The sequence below is a fragment of the Giraffa tippelskirchi genome, chromosome 12 (assembly GCF_054371585.1).
Source record: "Giraffa tippelskirchi isolate mGirTip1 chromosome 12, T2T-mGirTip1v1.2.pri, whole genome shotgun sequence".
Lineage (NCBI taxonomy): Eukaryota > Metazoa > Chordata > Mammalia > Artiodactyla > Giraffidae > Giraffa > Giraffa tippelskirchi.
Genome location: NC_137286.1, coordinates 120211857 through 120231260, shown reverse-complemented (window position 1 = coordinate 120231260; position 19404 = coordinate 120211857). Strand labels below are relative to the sequence as shown.

The 19404-nt window shown below is 40.7% G+C and overlaps 1 protein-coding gene across 18 annotated transcripts in view; it reads right to left on the bottom strand.

The window, feature by feature from the left end:
• SCEL (sciellin) overlaps positions 1-19404 on the bottom strand; it is a 344029-nt gene that overhangs the window by 71488 nt on the left and 253137 nt on the right. For all 18 annotated transcript variants that reach the window (XM_081550041.1, XM_081550043.1, XM_081550024.1 and 15 more), the window contains 4 exons: positions 17373-17441; positions 16740-16778; positions 15396-15476; positions 12263-12328 (listed from right to left, as the gene is read on the bottom strand). In XM_081550041.1, coding sequence (XP_081406167.1) covers positions 12263-12328; positions 15396-15476; positions 16740-16778; positions 17373-17441 — 255 coding nt within the window. The remainder of the gene's footprint in view (positions 1-12262; positions 12329-15395; positions 15477-16739; positions 16779-17372; positions 17442-19404) is intronic.

Sequence of the window (19404 nt, the reverse complement as noted above, 5' to 3'; positions counted from 1 at the left end):
CCAGCTGTGTGACAAGGGCCTAAATGATTCCATTTCCTCATTTGTAATAACCCTTCCAACAGCACTGTGGGGGTGTTGTTGGGACTGAATGAAATCATGCTTTTATTTAACACATTTATTGGTAGCTTTCTATGCTTGAGGCACTCTACACAGTGGATAATTTCCCTGTGCTCAGAAGGTTTTCAATACACAAATAAATAAATGACAGATGAAGAAAAGCACTAAGAAGAAAATAAAACAGTGAGAGAATATAGTGATGGTGTGGGAACACCTGTATGTGAAGTGAAATATAAGCCAGGACCTGAAGGCAGTGATAAACTGAACCATGGGGGTGTTGGAGAAAGAGTATCATCAGCTTTGAGATGGCATCTAACACGTGAAACTGGATAAGACTGCCCAGGATGTCATTCTAGGCAGAGAAGGAAGAGGGCCAAGGGTGGAACCCCTGATCCCAGCAATATTTAGACGTCAAGAATATGAGGAAGAAACAGCAAAGGAATCTGAAGAGAAGCAAAGAGAAAAGAAGAGAAATACAATGGTGTGGTGCCAGGAAGTCAAGTGAGACAAGTGTTTCCAGAAGGAGTGACCAGCCTTGCCAAATGCAAGCCATTTGACAGATCAAATAAAACTGGGGTGGAGAGTTACCATGGTGTTGGCGATATAGTGGTCATTGATAAACCTGACGAAGGCAGTTTTGATGGAGCAGTAGTGAAAAAAAAAAAACCTTCTAGGAGTGGATCTCAAAGAAAATGGGAGGCAGAGGGATAGACGTAGAATTTCTTTTGAGGCACTTTGCAGTGAAGAGGGAAGAGAAAATTGGGAAGCTACCTGAAGGTTGATAGGTCAATGAAGGGTACTAGAGTATGTAGATATGATGATGGAATGATCCAGGGAAGATGGCAAATTTGATGGTGCAGGAGAGTGAGCAGAAAATGGTTAGACACGGGAAGTGGGGAGACTGAGGGCACATGCCGGAAGGTTGGTCTCGGAAGCACAGAGAACGAGCTCATTGAATCCTCTCTTCGGTCTCAGAGATAAGTATTCTGCTTCTTCCTGTTTTATAGATGAAAAGACGGAGGCACAGAAAGTGAAAATAAATACCCCGTGATGATACAGCTGGTAAGGGGCAGAGTGCAAAATCCAAACCAAGAAGTCTGGCTCCATAAACCATCCCCCATGATGCTGCCTCTCAGGGACTCTTTGGGTAACACCAATGGCTCCGCTGAAGTCAATGCTCATGGAACTAAAATAAGGCCAATATCCATTGCTTTCTTTTGCCACGTTCGGTTCTTCAGGGGCAGGAACAGATTGAAAAGAGAGTGGATTTAAGGAAGCTTCTAAGTCAACCAAGAGAGTGCAATAAAGACTGATGACAAGGGAAGAGAAGGGGTATGTAAGGAAGTGATCACAGTGAAGGACTGTGGGATCTGAGATGGACATGGAGGGAAGTGAGGAGGTGAGGGGAGAAGGGCTGTGGAAAGATTGTAGAATCAATGGATTGGTGGTTGTGGGACTGGGAAATTTCTGGCATCAGAGGACTGGAGGGACTGAACCAGAAAGTGTAGCTAGACAGTGAGTAGATGGAAAATGGAAGCCAGAAAAGGGAAAGCTTTGTAGTTTTGTAGTATATATGGTTTCTTACAAGGGCAATATCTGTGGGTGGCTGGGGTAGGGCAATGGACAAGATCGTTGGAGAGGAGACCAAGAAAGTGAAAGTCCAGGATGGGGAGGATCCATTACACGAATTTTAGGCTCACCAGGCATTATGAGGGCTTCCCTGATAGCTCAGTTGGTAAAGAATCCACCTGCAATGCAGGAGACACAGGTTCGATTCTTGGGTCGGGAAGATCCGCTGGAGAAGGGATAGTCTACCCACTCCAGTATTCTTGGGCTTCCATTGTGGCTCATCTGGTAAAGAATCCGCCTGCAATGTGGGAGACCTGGGTTTGATCCCTGGGTTGGGAAGATCCCTGGAGAAGGGAAAGGCTACCCACTCCAGTATTCTGGCTTAGAGAATTCCATGGACTATACAGTCCATGGGGTCACAAAGAGTCAGACACGACTGAGTGACTTTCACTTTCAGGCATTAGGATGGGAGAAATGTTTGTGGGAGTTGGTGAGCCAAGTGCTGAAGTCCCCACAGAGTGAGGGTGAGTGACTCAGAGATCTTGAGATGACTCCAGTGAAGGAGAGAAGCTCCTGTCCTCAAGGAGGACAGGAAGATTTAGGGAGGAGGGAGAAATAGAAATTAGCAATTAGGAGCAAACAGGATCCCTCCTCTTCCTCCAGACCTCACAGTACATGGGGTTAGAAGAAAAGCAGCTGTCACTGAGAAGGAGACTGGGGGAGCAAGGTTCTCTGCGAGAACCCACCGAGGAGGGGAGAGATCATTCAGTCAGAGACGAGACTAAAGAGGAGCGAGTTTTGACGATAATGGATGACATATCCAGGAAGGTTCTGTGGACCGGTTTGAGGGGTCGGGATGCGGTAGGGCTGGGTCAGGTTCAGTGATGCACAGAGTTCTGCAGGAATGGTCCAGGTGATAAGAAGTAATCTTACTGGGGTTCCCGTAGGGATCCATGGCCACAAGGATGGGGGACATGATGGAATTAGTCCTGAAGCTTTTCTGGCTGAGTGTGGTAGCGAGTCCCTGGGTGGTAAGCAGTGGAGGAGCGGACACAGAGCACGTGGGTCTTCTGGTTCTTGTGTCGATGGTGGCTTTGAAGCCAGCAAGAGGGTGATGCAAAGCTTTAGAGCACCGCCTGGCTTAGTGTGAGTGCTGTGCCTGCTGCTGTTTCCATCCCGTGTGAACCCAGCGCTGCAGTGGAGCCAAACCTCTGGCACTTCCTAACCCCATCCCACCCCAACACCATGTTCTCTCTCCTCTCCGTTTCACCTGGAGAGCCCTCCTTGCCCTTCAGACTCTGGTTTAGGGGGTTACTGTGCGGAGTGGTACCCAGTGCTCTGGCGAACACTCTTCTATGTCTCCCAGGAGCGCACCTTCTTCACAACACATACCGCGCTGGTCTGAATTGCACATAACTTTTTGTCTCCACCTTGGCTGGACTGGAAGTCCCTAAAAGGATAGTTACACACCAAGTACTAGGATTGTACACGATGTTGGTGCCCGATAAAGAGGTGTTGGAAGAGGGAGGGATTGGCTGAATTTTTATTTGGTAAGAAGGAAAATGGATATTGAACAGGGGTCTAAAGCTTTGAAAATCTGTTCAAGGTTTCCTGTCCCATAGAAGTCCATTGTCCATTGTTGACTCCACTACCGAGTACCTGATAGCTCAGTTGGTAAAGAACCCGCCTGCAATGCAGGAGACCTGGGTTCGATCCCTGGGTTGAGAAGATGCCCTGGAGAAGGGAAAGGCTACCCACTCCAGTATTCTGGCCTGGAGAATTCCCTGGACTGTATAGTCCATGGGGTTGCAAAGAGTCAGACACAACTGAGCGACTTTCACTTTCACCAAGTACCTGGTGGGCACTGGGTGCTCAGATGAGTTACTGTGTAATATGATATGCCTGCAAAAAGTAGTTTACAGGAAAACACTCTCCCCATTCTGACCTAATGTTAGATTTCACAATTAGATGTTCTTTTCTTTGTATTGATTGTCATCATCTTCTCTTCTCAAAACATACCCCTGTCTCTTGAAAACAAGAGGTTACCGATGAAAAAGGCTGCAGCCCAGTTTTTGAATAATACTTGGGGATCTCAGAGAAAACAAAATGCTAAGAGGTTTACAAAACGCTGGATGGTCAGAAAGATGAAAACTCCTAAGAAGTAAATCAAAGCTAGATGAAGAACGAGTACTTTGTATGTACAGAACCTAGTTGTTTAAAGAATTTAATTTTTCTGAAAAAAAAAATAAATAAATCACTTATAAAAAAAAAAAACAAAAAACATATCCCTGTGTTGCAACAGTGTAATGTCACTCAAATGATAATGTGTCTTTCATGTATCTCTGTCAATGAGCTAGTTATATGCTTCTCCTCCAGGGATAGAGGAAAGGATGAGAAGGTGGTCGGCCCCAGGTATTAATGAGTCTACACAGGGCACTGGATATCTGAAAACAGGCAGGAGAATAGTAACCAGATGGAAAGGAGGATTATAAAAAAGGAGACATGGGATGGTGCCCAACTTTGCTTATGCCAGAATCACAGTGATAAAAAGCCAAGTTTCTTCCATGTAAAGTGGTGCTAAGTCACTTCAGTTGTGTCTGACTCTTTTGTAACCCCATGGACTGTAGTCCACCAGGCTCCTCTGTCCATGGGATTCTCCAGGCTAAAACACTGGAGTGGGTTGCCATTTCCCCCTCCAGGGGATCTTTCCAACCCAGAGATCAAACCCTCATCTCTCGCATCTCCTGCATTGGCAGGTGGGTTCTTTACCACTAGCACCACCCGGGGAGCCACTAAGCCCTCAAAGAGGCCAGAAAATATTGCCTGGGTGTGTCTGAGAGGCAGAGATGAGTAGAGAAGAAGATCTGGGTGTACAGGAAGGAGATGCTTTGGGGAAATAAAAGTCAGGTGTGCATTTGTGAAGGCCAAGAAAAGCAGAGAAGCGAGAGTAATGCATTTACACCCCTGCTGGGCTGGGCCAGGGCAAGGCCAAGCTGACTTCAGTCCAACTCAAAGGAGCTTTTTTGCATCTCTGCAGTGACAGTCACAGATGACAGAACCCCAGCCCTGGGGGCAATGAGAGGCGTCATTCATGCTGAGCCAGGAGCTGGAGGCCATGCCAAGCAGGGGCTTTAGAATGCAAGAGCGAGGCAGGAAGCTGTGGCCTGGAATGTTTCGAAGAAACAAAAACAAGAGACATTCATGGGGAATGATCCTGTTTGAACACCACTTTGAGATGCGCTGTTTAAGCTTGGATCAGTTGACCTGGTTCTCCCCTCTGTCTTTCCCTGCAGTCTGTAAGACCTTCCGCAGGGTTGATGACGCCACACTAGCTGCTATAATTGTAAAAAATCACTTCCAGGAATCAAAAGGCAGCTTTCCTGGGCAACATTTGAAAACCTGCAGATTGTAGCCTGAAGGCCAGAGCTAACAGAAATAACACTGTCAACCTGTTTATGTTCCTTCATTTTCATAAGCTCCTGCAAAGGTCACTTCTTTGTATTATGGGGTTTTTGGAAAACATGCTTGGCTCTGTGACTTGTGTTCCAGAATGACTTTGTGAAGAATGTTTCTATGACTCAACACAGGTCAGGGTTGAAAGAATAATTGACTCTTAAAAACTGATGGTGAGTTTTGTTTTTACTTCACATTATGCTTAGCTGTTGTAGTCTGCCAGTAGAATTCTTATTACAACAATAGCAAAGGAAATGGAACTTACATTTTTTGAGTCTCAGTAACATGTCAACTTGTTCAAGTTGACATACTTCTCACATACTTTATTTTATTTAGTCCATATATCTATCCTGTGGAATGTGTGTGTGTGTGTGTGTGTGTGTATAATTTATTTTATTCACTGGGTCTCAAAAAAGGTAAGCAATTTGCCCTGGATCACACTGGTAGTAAGTGACTCAGCCAAGGTTCTAACCTAGTCTTACTCATGTCTAGTCCCATGCTTTCTCCTCTATATCAGGCATCCCCAACCCTATATTGGTCTGTGGCCTGTTAGGAACTGGGCTGCAGAGCAGGAGGTGAGCGGTGGGCTAGTGAGTGAAGCTTCATCTGTATTTACAGTTGCTCCCCACCACTCAGATTACTGCCTGAGCTTCACCTCCTGTCAGATCAGCAGAGACATAATAGATGTAATGCACTTGAATCATACTGAAACCATCCCCCATCCCTAGTCTGTGCAAAAATTATCTTCCACAAAACCTGGTGCCAAAAATGTTGGGGGCTGCTGCTCTCTATCATACTGTATCAAACCATTATTCTTCCAGGTATTTCCAATGAAAATCTAATAACAATAAGAGATCCTGTATTATCTGCTTGCCCAAAGGTGTCAGTTCAAAAGCACTTATTCCACAACTGCCCTAGTTATTATGTTAGGACATATAACAAGCAAAGTTGGGCATTCAAGACTAGAAAAGGTGTGATGTGGTCCATGGTCTCAAAGAGCTTGTCGAATGCAAGGCATTCTAAAGATTCCAGGGAATGATCTTTCGAGTGTTTGTTCAAAAGCATGATTGCTCTAACAGTGTCTTACTTTCAGTGGCCAGGGACCATTTCAATGAACCACCCCACAACAAAGAGCATGCGTTGAACAAAAATTTCAGAGACCTAGGTTTTAGACAAGTTTTGCCACTAACTTCCAGTTTGATCATGGAAAGAACATTGATCCTCTCTGAAGAATCTGCTTCTTCATTTATAAAAGGATGAGTCTGGTTCAGATCTGTGGCTGGCAAACCACTATATGACTATGGGAAGGCAGAATATTGCAAGGAATCTTCAATTCCACAGTAGTCGTGAATACTACTTGCTATGCACTAAGTACCCTGAATATTCATATACTGCACTTTCTAAATGTATGAATATTTAGTTGTGGTTAATGAAATTTAAATAGTATAATTTAATATAAGAGCACAAATAAACTTTAGCTCCCAATAGACACAGAAGGAGACAAATTTTCAAGTATTGCTGAATTCATAGCAGCACATTCTGAATTAACTTTCTCCTCATTCTATTAAAATACTTTTAAAATATAACAAACCCTGACTCAGTTTTATGTTTTAATTATTTTGAATGAATATAATCAGTATTTTAAGCATTCAGATACAATTTTAAAATCACTATACTTTGACATTTTACTGAGAGTTTTAGACTCTTAGTTCTTGCAAAATGGCTTCCAGTTAATACAAGAAGATGTTTGTTGTGGTAAAAATTAAATATAATGATTTAATTTAGGGTGACAGCAAACTTCATAGAAGGTTTGGTACCAATAGAGTTAAAAATGTTGCAGCATAATTAGAAAAGCTACATTTTACCATTTATAGTTACAGATGGAAAAATATAACTGTAGTGCAAGGTTGCCATAGCAACCCACTTCTCAATTAGAATTTTTTTTCCTCCTTCATATCTACCAATCAGCTAAGTGGAAGTGAAAACCACTGGAAGAGAAGAGATTGAAACAAATATGGATGAGAAATTATGAAAGTATGTAGCAAGCATTTCACAATATGGTGATTTCCTGCATGTGTTTCCACTACTTTAATTTTATCAGATATTATACAATTTATTTTCTGTCTTTGGAAATGATTGCAGAAAAAAAAAAACACATTGGTTTTGTTTGTTTTTGGTGGTGCTGGTGGTTTGCTTCATTGTTGCTCCAGAATCACTATAATGGGTAACACTGTAAACATTCATATTGTCTGTTAAGCAACTACTACTTAAATCGGGCTTCCATGAGTTTCTTAAATGAGCTTCATATGCCATCAAAGCACTGTATCTCTGCATCACCTAAGTACAAAGGCATATGTACTTAAATTTACCGTAAACAGAATACCAAGAGTTAAAGGTGGGTTCTAAAATCAGAAGTGACTTTAATATTAACTTCCTAGAAATGCTGCATCTGTATCTTATTGTGATTTGACTGAGCACTTCTCACGAATGGCACCTATTATCCACACCATTGGCTCCAGTCCTGGCATATGTTATCACTCTTTTAAAGACTCAAAGATGAGAAAAAGTTTAAGAACTTGAGAAATTAAGATAGATACTAGTGATTGCTGACAAACTGCTTTGCTCCAGGCTTTCTGATAAATCTTAAAACGAAACAAGTGGAAAAGGAAAAACTTTCACTGGCTCTGACCTTCTAATAATTTTCCATATTGATGACACATGTATTTCTTTTATATGTATTTCAGAATCTCCAATACATAGAGCTCAAATTACATTACACCAAAACATTAAAACAGAAGTAATATTCTGAAATAATGAAAGGGATTTGAACATGGGAAAGGGGGTAAACCAGTGATCATAAAGGAAGGAGAGACAGATCAATGTAATGATGAACAAAAGTTGTAGAGCTAAAATTTGATTCAGTCCTGAGTAAAATGAAAAGAAACTATAGGTTCTGATGGCAGTTGAAAAGAGGATTTCAGAGGAAATAATCTTGTTGACACAGGTTGACAGGCTTCCCTGGTAGCTCAGCTGGTAAAGAATCCACCTGCAGTGAAGGAGACCCCAGTTTGATTCCTGGGTTGGGAAGATCCCCTGGAGAAGGGATAGGCTACCCACTCCAGTATTCATGGCCTCCCTGGTGGATCAAATGGTAAAGAATCCGTCTGAATGCGGGAGACCTGGGTACAATCTCTGGGTTGGGAAGATCCCCTTGAGGACAGCACGGCAACCTGCTCCAGCCAGTATTCTTGCCTGGGGAATCCCCATGGTCAGAGGAGCCTGTCCTCTGACAGAGGCGGGCTACAGTCCATGGGGTCGCAAAGAGCTGGACACGACTGAGTGACTAAGCACAGCACACACAGCACATACAGGCTGGTCATTCAAAACCCTGTGCTAGAGTTTTCCCGTCTCAACAAGAGAAGAAGAGATCAGAGAACATTTACATCCAAGGACTAAGGAGTTACCTTAGAAATCAGCTAGAAAGAGTTTTATTTAAGTTCAGAACTTTACCTGCTCTGTCTTATTATCACGAATTACAGCTTCGTTCTCTACATGTTTTATCAAAAAGGGTGCAAGAGATTTTCAGAAACTTTCAGAGATATTTCCAAAATTTTGTTTGATAACCAGATCTTAACCTCCTCATTGCAAGACTAATGTGTGTCGTACATAAAATGATACTTGTTTTAAGAAATTGCTTTTTTTCTTTAGCTCTACTATATAGTTATATCAGAAAATTAAATTTGCTCATTTAAAATCTAGTTGAATTCACCGATGTGATGGACATGAGTTTGAGTAGGCTCCAGGAGCTGGTGATGGACAGGGAAGCCTGGCGTGCTGCAGTCCATGGGGTTGCAAAGAGTCGGACACAACTGAGCTACTGAACTGAACTGAATTCACCAACCTTATGTTAATTATGTAGATGGAATGAGATGTAGATATATTTCCAGATGTAGCTATAGAAATATCAATAGCTATAGACATAAACACAGACTTGTAGAGTTATAGGTACAGATATACATATAAATATAGAGAAAAGTGTGATATCATGGGTTCTTCTTTTGATAAAAAAAAAAAGCTTAAGACCCTTTGGGTGCAGCTTACTCATGCCTGTAACCGATTTTAATCCAAACACAACACCAACGCAAGTTGTCAATCCAAACACAACTAAGTTTGGTTCTTCCACACTATGTAAATCAAGAAAGGGACAACTGAGGAATGAGGTAGTCCATGAGGTCAAAGATCACAGAGAGGTTAGAGGGGAAAAACATTCAGGAAAATGACCTCTCCTTGTAATAACTGGGAATGGGTGTGTGGAAGAAAATGAAATCTCTGGGAAAGATTAGGTGATAGAAAAATGAAAGTTCACAAGATGAAGAACAGAAATGAGAGTGAGTGTTGCTATTAAGGGGAAATTCTTTTGCAGAAGAGGTGAAAGGGGAGAAAGGGAGATGGAGACCAGTGAATAAGTAAAGGTCGAAGGGAAATAAAGTTAGCATTGGCTATTAGCTAGTATTAAAAATCACAGTTCTCCATTTTTATCTGTTCTTGACCTATTTCCATCTTCTTTTTGTTCTTCTGGGCACAAAAATCTCTTTTTGAAACCTTTGATTCCTTTCATCATTTAATAATTGCTTCTAGTTTTTGGCTTCTGCTGAAAAGGCTATTTCTCAGCCCTGAGAATGCACTGGCATTAAAGGTGAGAAACGGAAGAAGTACTTTGAGCTTTTCCAAAGAAAAGCACTTCAGAAATCAAAGGCGTTGCTATATTGCTATCATTCTCTCCTTCCCTGAAAGCTTGGGATAACATTAGCTCTGATCCTCAAAGAGAAGTCTTTCGGTCTAGCCATTATATTAATAATCTGTGACATTAAGAAAGGAGTGGATATCTAAATTCATCAATCTTATCCAATAATCTTCTCTTCTCTCCCTTAATTCTGGTGCTAGGCATCTGATCCAGAAATCAGAAATAGAGACATTGTAACTTATTTTATCTTCCATGTAAATCACATCCAGCTATGCATAAATTGTAAGGGCATATAGCCAGGCAGTATCAGTTCTGTGCAAACAGAGATCCATAGCTGAATGGGCACTGAGTACATATGACGTTAGCTCATGAATAACCCTTTCATATCTTTACACAGTTATATAACGGTTGCTTATTATGATGATAATTTACATGAACAATAGAATAACAAATAAAAGATAAAAATAAGTTATTTGGGAAATAAGTAATAAATGTTTCTAAGTATCAGTTACTGTCTATCAAGACAAAATTGGATGGAATGTACAGTGGTATCTTACAATAATAACTTGGGTAGTTCCATGAAAGGTACCACTCATGGAGAAATAGCTAAACATAGCCTGAAGAGAAAGGAGGTTATAAATTAGAGACATAATCCATACTTGGCAGTTCATATAATTGGAAATCATCCACAGGTTTAAAAAGATGAACAGGTTTAAAAAGAAAACATTTTAAGAGAAGGTTGATATAATTCCAGGCTGTGATTATTCAACATGTCCAATAATTTTATATGTATGTTATACACATATAATATAATATATATGTACACACACACATATATACAGATGAAGCCAAGGGTATGAAAGACAACTTGAATTCTTTTTGTCTATTAGTCAACTAAAGTTATTTATGTCCTTATAGATTCAACTTAAATTATAAGACATTTATTTCCAAATATACCTATTTTTTGGAAATAAAAGACACATTAAGAGCCCGTGCAACAGATGAAAATTTTTGGAAATAAAACAATCTCATATGAAACAAGGACACTGCTTCATACCCTTTTCCCAAGTGTTGAATTGGTAAAATTAATCCCATTCAAACATGGAAATATTGGGTGAAGACATTCTAGGGGTTGATGACATGAAAATAATTTTGGATACCTAAACCAAAACCAACTTGGAGACCTATTTTTCTTCAAGTGCTAAGGACAACATAGATTATGAGAGGCCTACTCTGTGTCCGTTTCATTGAAGGCTTGAGTGTAGGCCCCGTGTTTTGTTCACTGACATCTCCCAAGATCCTAGAACAAGATCTGGCATACAGTAATCACTTATTATTAAATATTTATTAAGTTAAATAGTTGTTGACATTCCCAGTTTGGAAATCGTAGAACCAGGTGTTCTCCACATGGTCTCTAATTTAGTTACAATTATTGCTCTCAACAGCAACAAAAAAGTAAAAGCAAACAAACACGACTCATCTGTCACTTTAAGTTTACCAAGAACTTGCTATACACATTCCCATCCTGACATCTGGGTTCATCAGAGCAAAAATGACTGTGCACCAGAGCCCACACTGGGGCCCCACCTGGTGATGGCCCCTGTTCTCTCCCCTGCCCCCCTTATGGATCGAATGATGTCCTCTCCAAATTTGTCATTAGTAGACACAAATAGGTAAGACATGAGTCATGGACGTAAGTAGCTAAGTTGGGATGAGATCATACCAGAGTTGGATGACTCCCCATTCGATAGGACTGGTGTCCTTCTAAGAGGGGGAAATTTGGACACAGACAGGCACACAGGGTAAACACCATGTAAAGATGAAGGGGGAGATTGAAATGGTGCTGCCCCATGGACTGTAGCCTGTCAGGTTCCTCTGCCCATGGAATTCTCCAGGCAAGCATACTGGAGTGGGTAGCCATTCCCTTCTAAAGGGGATCTTCCTGACCCATGGATCGAACCTGGGTGTCCCGCACTGCGGGCAGATTCTTTACCATCTGAGCCACCAGGGATGCCCTTATACAAACTAGGGAACCCCAGAGATTACTAGGAAAACACCAGGAGCCAGGAAGAAGGGTGGAATAGATCGCCTCTCACAACCCTCAGAAGGAACCCCGTCAGCACCTTGATGTTGGGCTTCCAGCCTCTGGAACTGTGAGACAATATATTTCTCTCACACCACCCACCTTTATGGTACTTTGCTACAGCAACCGTTAGCAAACTAAAGATACAGTCATTTACTCCTCAAATCGTGTCAGATTTCCTACCAGGCACACTTGTACCCTGACCTCACTTTCATTGGGCACAATCTTATTCAGAGCTCAGAGTTCACAAAATTGCTTCCACTTTATTCCAAAGCATCCACAATTATATGTTGTCAATATCTAACACATTCTTCCATCATATTACATAGCAATTACCTCTGACATCTTTCTCTTACCTTCTGGTTGCTCCTGTGTTTGGGGTGGTGTTGTAACCTGGAGGGGGTGGTGGAAACCAGGACTGTCTGTTAAGAAATGACATCAGTTATAAACACTGTACTTGAAAGACCTGACCCCACCCACATGTCTTCCAGGAAAAGCTGAAAATAAACTGACAGGTAAAAAGGCAATGAGATGACTTTCCTACAAGGTCTTAGAGATAAAATGAAAACCATTTACTTCCTGCCATAGGAAGTAACGGCCTATATTCCAGGCAATCTGCTCTCCCAAATAATTCCCTTTGCCCATTTCCTTTGACACTAAACAATGTAGACACTTCTTTAAAAAGAAATCTGCGGGAAATCTGGAAAATAATAATGTTGAATCTATATGGTAGGTTCATGGGTGCTCGTTATCAACACACCTCTCTGTTTTTCTGTGTTTCTGAAACATTTCATAATAAAAATAACAACACTCTTATGTTCTACTCAAAATATGGTTTTAAAAAATATGTATGATAGGAAATGCTGAAAGCAAGAATATTGAAAATATAAATGAATGCCACAGCAATGCCAAGCTCAATTTTATATAGATGCACATGAGCAACTAAGCATACACGTTTATATATACATGTACATACACACACACACACACACACATATATCCAATTAGAAAGATGACTTCCAATTATTAAGACATCATTTTAATTGGTAGAGACAGGTAAGGACTCTGTCAAAAAGACTAAGTTATAGATCATAAATGATGTTCAGAGGAGAGTGAGATAAACTGAAAAAGGAAGGTCAGGGATAAGGACAGGAGAGTTCTTTAAATTCTCAAAGCTAGTCTATTCTCTGAGATTGCAGGACTGCACTAAGATGGGATGGGAGTAAATCAAAGCCAATTTCAGCTCAATGCAACCCTTGAGAGCTTAGTCAAGGCACATCACAGAAACGAGAGTCATGTTTCTGGCTGCAATGGTCCTGAATGATGCCTAGCCTATCAGAGGAAAGATTCTTGCCCTGGGTAGGAGATTGAACTAACTGACCTTAAATTTCTCTTCCAATCTCTCCTAACAGACAAAGAAAGGATCAGAGGGAATGTGAAATTTGAATCCAAGAGAAGGGTAATCTTATCTTCTGAGATTCTGTAGACACAACCAAAATTTCGTCTGCAGGAGAAAATAGAATCAGTCATTTCCCTCCAGGAGGACTACAGGAGCAGCATGACAGTCAGCCAGCTCATCAACTAGCACTGAACACCTGCCCTACACCAGGCATAGTCCTGTGTATGCATGCTAAGTCACTTCAGTCGTTTCTCTTTGCAACCACAGGGACTGTAGTCCGCCAGATTCCTCTGTCCATGGGGATTGTCCAGGCAAGAACACTGGAGTGGGTTGCCATGCCCTTCTCCAGGGGATCTTCCTGACCCAGAAAAGAACCCATATCTTTTACATCTCATGCATTGGCAGGCAGGTTCTTTACCTCTAGCACCACCTGGGAAGCCCAAGCATGGTCAGAGGAGCAAGCAAAGAAAATAAGAAAATTTCAAAAGCACTGAGGTTCACGAACGCTTGTTTTCCATTCATGTCATGATTCACTGGCACCATGTTCTCTTCAACAAGCAAAAATCACTTCCACCATCACATTTTGTCACATAAAGAATATTCTACCAGCGAAGATCTACCTCCTCCTCCATGCCTACTAGATACATGGAACTTAGCACAGGCGAAAGTGGAAGGCCGTACAGGGGAAGTGGAAGGAAGAGGTAATGAGCACACAAACAGAGACTGATGCCTCCAGGTAGGACTCTTGACCCTGTACGTGGAGGAAGCCCAATCTGCAGAGCAGAGGAGGCCTCCAAGATGCAGACTAGCTTCTGGAGTCTAGTGACACTTGACCACACTGCAGACATTATGCAGGATAAGGCATTCCCTGTAGTAGGACTCTGTTAACATGTGTTACCTGAAGTAGCTTTACTATCTGAGCTCTAGCATCAAAACATTACCTAGCTATTCAAGACCCTAAGATGGCACATATGAAAACAAGATCAGATTCGTGGTTATCAGAGGCAAAGGGATTGAGGGAGATTGGAGCAAGGTGGCCAAAAGGTAAAAACTTACATTTTTTACTTGTCCTTTAGACCAACTTATTTTATATCCGTTCGAAATATCATCCAACAAAAGACAAAGAAGTTATAAGTTCTAGGGTTGTAATATATAACATGATAACTACAGTTACCATGATTGTATGATACATAGGATTCCCTGGTGGCTCAGACAGTAAAGAGGCTGCCTGCAATGTGGGAGATCTGGGTTCTATCCCTGGGTCAGGAAGATTCCCTGGAGAAGGAAATGGCAACCCACTCCAGTATTCTTACCCGGAAAATCCCATGGACAGAGGAGCCTCCCAGGTTACAGTCCATGGGGTTGCAAAGAGTCAGACACGAGTGAGCGACTTCACTTTCATATCATTTCATTATATATAGAAAAGTAGTTAAGAGAGTAGATCTTAAGAGTTCTCATCAAAAGGAGAAATGTTTTTCTTTTTATTGACATAATGGATGTTCTGTGAGATGATGAATGTTGTGCATGCTAAGTTGCTTCAATCGTGTCCAACTCTTGGTGACCCGATGGACTGTAGCCTGCCAGGCTCCTCTGCCCACGGGATTCTCCAGACAAGAATACCAGAGTGGGTTGCCATGCCCTTCTTCAGGGGATCTTCCCCACCCAGGGATCGAACCCATGTCTCTTATGTCTCCTGCATTGGCAGGAGGGCTCTTTACCACTAGCGCCACCTGGGAAGATATGATGGATGTTAATTAAACATATTGGGCGATCACCTCACAATATGTGTAAATCACACTATACACTTTAAGCTTACACAGCGATGTATGTCAATTATTTCTCAATAAAATTGGAGGAAAAGATGGCATATTTGAAAAGGAGATTGAGGAGGAAAGGACTGAGGTGTGAAGACAGCAGAAGACAGTAGGCAAGGATCCCTGGGGAGGGAAGAAGGGGAGGAGGAGGAAGGGCAGAGAGCAAATTCTAGATGCTTCCCCGGGGGCCTTGGTGGATGATTTGGTTCAGACATTAATCAAGAATAATCTGTGACAGAACAGCAGTAAGAGGGGTTCCCAACAAGCCCATCCTACCTCTTTTTCTTCACAGGAGTAGCAGTGGAGGTGGAAGCTGGGGTGCTGGTGGCGTTTGCACTGGACAAACCTCCAGGTTGCCTGTTTTGTCGCAAGAACAGACAGTGAGAACATTCCTGAAACTTTTCATTTTATCTTCCCTTTGAAAGGACTTACAATCTACTCCTATTCCCACCACAAAATGTTTCACTCGAGGATGAAAGAACAACAACAGAAAAAGTTCTTCCTTAGTTTACCCATTTTACAAATCACCTGGCTTTCATTCAAATAATTAAAACAGAAGGAATTGAATGGAGAAGTCATCCATTACATGACATTCTGTGTCTGAAACCCAGACCAATCAATTCCGACGTGCTGTGGATTCCAACAAATATTTTTAAATCTTGTCTATGCTGTGACTCACAGAACTATATTACAATTTTTTTGAATTAAATACATTAGCTTGTTTAAGAAAACATTTAAAAATCACACTGTTTTAAATCTCTGTGTGTGTGTTAGTTGCTCAGTCGTGTCTGAATATGTGTGACCCCATGGACTGTAGCCCGCTAAGCTTCTCTGTCCATGGAATTCTCCAAGCAAGAATACTGGAGTGGGTTGTCATTCCCTTCTCCAGAGGATCTTCCTGACCCAGAGATCAAACCCAGGTCTCCTGCCTTGCAGGCAGATTCTATACTGTCTGAGCCACTAGGGAAACCAAATCTCTATTTAGCATTTATTAATATATGCAGACCCTCAAAAAATTGAAGTGACTCAGGCCTGTTTCAACTATTGGAGGGCAGTCCAGTGTGAAAATTACTTTTTTTGAAAGTACAAATTTAAAAATCAACCAGGTTTTCAAAAATATATCTATTTTGCTTGCCTATAAGCACCATTAGTACATTCCAGGGAAAATGTATTTCATCTATACAGATTGTTAGCAAAACCATGATTTCAAGACTCAGCTGAGCTGTAGATGTGATGAGTGTTTTGGGAGGCAAGTGAAATGTACAAGAAGAAAAAGTTGCCATAGGAGTAGGAAAAAATTTTAAAGTTCTATGGGCAAAAGAGTAAAGAACCTAGACTTTCAAAAAGAAAAGAAATAAAGAATGACTTAAGCTTCAGTGTTTGATTAGAGCAGAGGTTGACAAACTTCTTGTGTTAAAGTCCACATAAAAAGTACTTTAAGTTTTGCCGGCCACTTCAGTATTTCTATCAATACTATTCAACCTGTCAAAGCTGTGGGGGCATGGCTGTGTTACAATGAAACTTTGGCCTGAAGACAATATACCTTGATTTTTTCCTGGACAAATAGGAAGAAATACACTGTATTCTTAAAATGTAAAATCAGTTTAGAGAAGTACATACGTCTTTGTCACTTCTGGTGGTTGAAACCTGGACACATTTCTGGTAAGAAAACGAGAAGGCAAAGTTTGAGCAGCAGCAAAGAATAAATTCTTGCATCAATTTGCAGTTGTCCATGAATTTAGAATTATTACTACTAAAAGTTAACATTAGTGGTGAGAAAGAAAAAGAAAGTATTAGTAGTTGAATACATTTGAAAAGTCGATCTCATGATTTTTCACCTTTTGTGTATTAGATTCCAAAAAAAAGGTTTTTTTCTTTAGAAATTTCATCTTTTAAGCCCAGTGTTTTTCTTTGATGAGTTCAACAATTTTTTTACAATAGGAATGTAAAATTTACATTTACATGTATTTCACAATGTTGCCACCAGAATAATTTAAACAGAAACATAAATGTGGTAAGAATGATGGCCTGAAGCAATGAATTCTCTTCATTTTGAAGCCAGGAATAAGATTTTATTTTTCTTTAACCATGAGCAGGAGCCAAGTTTTTATGCCAGAATTATTTCTGTTTAAAAAATAGAGGATAAGGTTTTACAGAAAGATAATAAGTAGGACTGAAGAACTGTATGTAAGTAAGTAATGCTTAGAAAAGTATTATACTTGAACATTTCCCCAAGTTAGTAAATACTGGTACCTATTGGTTAGTCGGTTATCCAGGGTATTGGCCTTATATGTTTTAGCAGCATCATTTCTGTTTGAAATCCTTTATAAAGAAATAAGATAAAAGTCTGGATCAACATTTAGGTTATTAAACTCCTCTTAGACCTCTTTCATGCTAGAATCACTTCACAACATAGCCTTTCTCTAGTGAAAACAATTGCTTTTCAGGTGTTACATTTTAGAAAATTTTACAATTAAAAACAACTATTATACTTACCACAAAATCCATTTATGAGGCCATTTTGATACAGTTTGTAACTTTTAAAGTTTATGCTTTTCAGTTAGTCTTTCTGACTCACTGAACATTTAATTCATTAACTATTTCCTTTTCATTATTGTTTAGTAATTTATCTACCAATGACAGTACTTTCCATGTCACTAAAAGAAATCAATGGAAGACTTATGCAATTTTAAAAAATGTTCTGTGGTATAGACAATGCTACATGTTTGTAAATCTGTTTTCCTTCTGAACTCACAGGAAGACTGCATATCCCAATCTTCAGTACACATATGTTGGGATCATGTGATTGAGTTCTAAAGAATGTGGACAGAAATATTATTCATGACTCCCAAAACCATCATAAAATCTCTTGCATGATCCTCCATGCTCTTTCCTCCCCTTCTACTGTGGCTTTGGTGCTCATGAGTTGAAGATGGTAGAATTAAAACATGGAAAGAACCTAGACCTCTGAGTCATTTCATGGAGCAGAGATGTCCCCTAATTTTCTAGGATATCACTTTGAAGTCTGCTGAGAGCAAGCAGTAATCTTCTATTGTGCTAAACCATGGAGATTTGGAGGCAGGGGAGAGAACTCGTCACAGGAATTGCTCTACTCTGGCAAATTTGTTTACATTGACTAACACACTGTGTTAATAGGCCCTGGGGACCATCAGAGGTTTAAAACACTCTAAACTTGGGTCTCCATAGGAGAGTAGGTCTAGGAAAGGTGTGTTTGTCTGTCTTTTGGGTCAGAAGACAAATTAGGAATCCTGTAGCCTGCATGCCAGTGGTGGGATCTCACAACTGCAACCCCTAGAAACACACATCAGAAAGGAAAGCTCTTCCTGAGATGTGAGGCAGTCTTCTGGATTCTGCAGGCTTGCACAAAACTGTAACCCCAGAGACTGCAGCCCACCAGGCTCCTCTGTACATGGGATTCTCCAGGCAAGAATACTAGAGTGGGTTGTCATTCCCTTCCCCATGTTGCACAAAACTAGGATGGGGAAAAATTAGGTTCTGGAAAACAAAAGGTCAGCAAGATTCTTCTGCTGATCTCATACTATGGGTCTACTATTAATATAATTTTCTCTAAACTTTTATCTTTATCATTCATGTTATTTAAAAAAAAATAAGCTATGGTGGTGCACATAACATCTGTTTCTTTTTTTCAATATTTATATATTTATTTCGGCAGCATCAGGTCTAAGTTGCAGCACACAGGATCTTTCTTGTGTCAAGTGAGATCTTCCTTGTAGTATGTGGGCTTAGTAGTTTCAGGGAGCAGACTTAATTGCCACCCTACATGTGGGATCTTAGTTCCCTGATCACGAATCAAACCCGTGGATTGCAAGGTGGATTCTTAACCACTGGACCAACAGGGAAGTCCCACCATCCACTTGACTAGAGGGTTTTATATAAACCGTTCCTGGGAAGATGGACGGTAACCTTGCCTTGCTCTAAAAAAAAACTCATGATGGAAAAATACGGCTTATTTGTCCCAGCTTTAAAATGATTTCAATTCCTAGATGTCATTGTGACATGTGTAACTAAAACATTTGATAACTAACACTAATACATGAAAATTCCCCAAGTCAACCCCACATAGTTTCTGTTTATGGTGCATAATGCTGATACCTTGAATGCAAACTGGTAACTCTTGAATGCAAAAAGGAAGGAACATTGAATCATCCAGAGCTCCATATTCTCAACTGACTGCTCACAATCCAGGTATTAACTTGTACAGAATGAATCTACATTTAAAACTCATGATGTGGATAATGGCAAC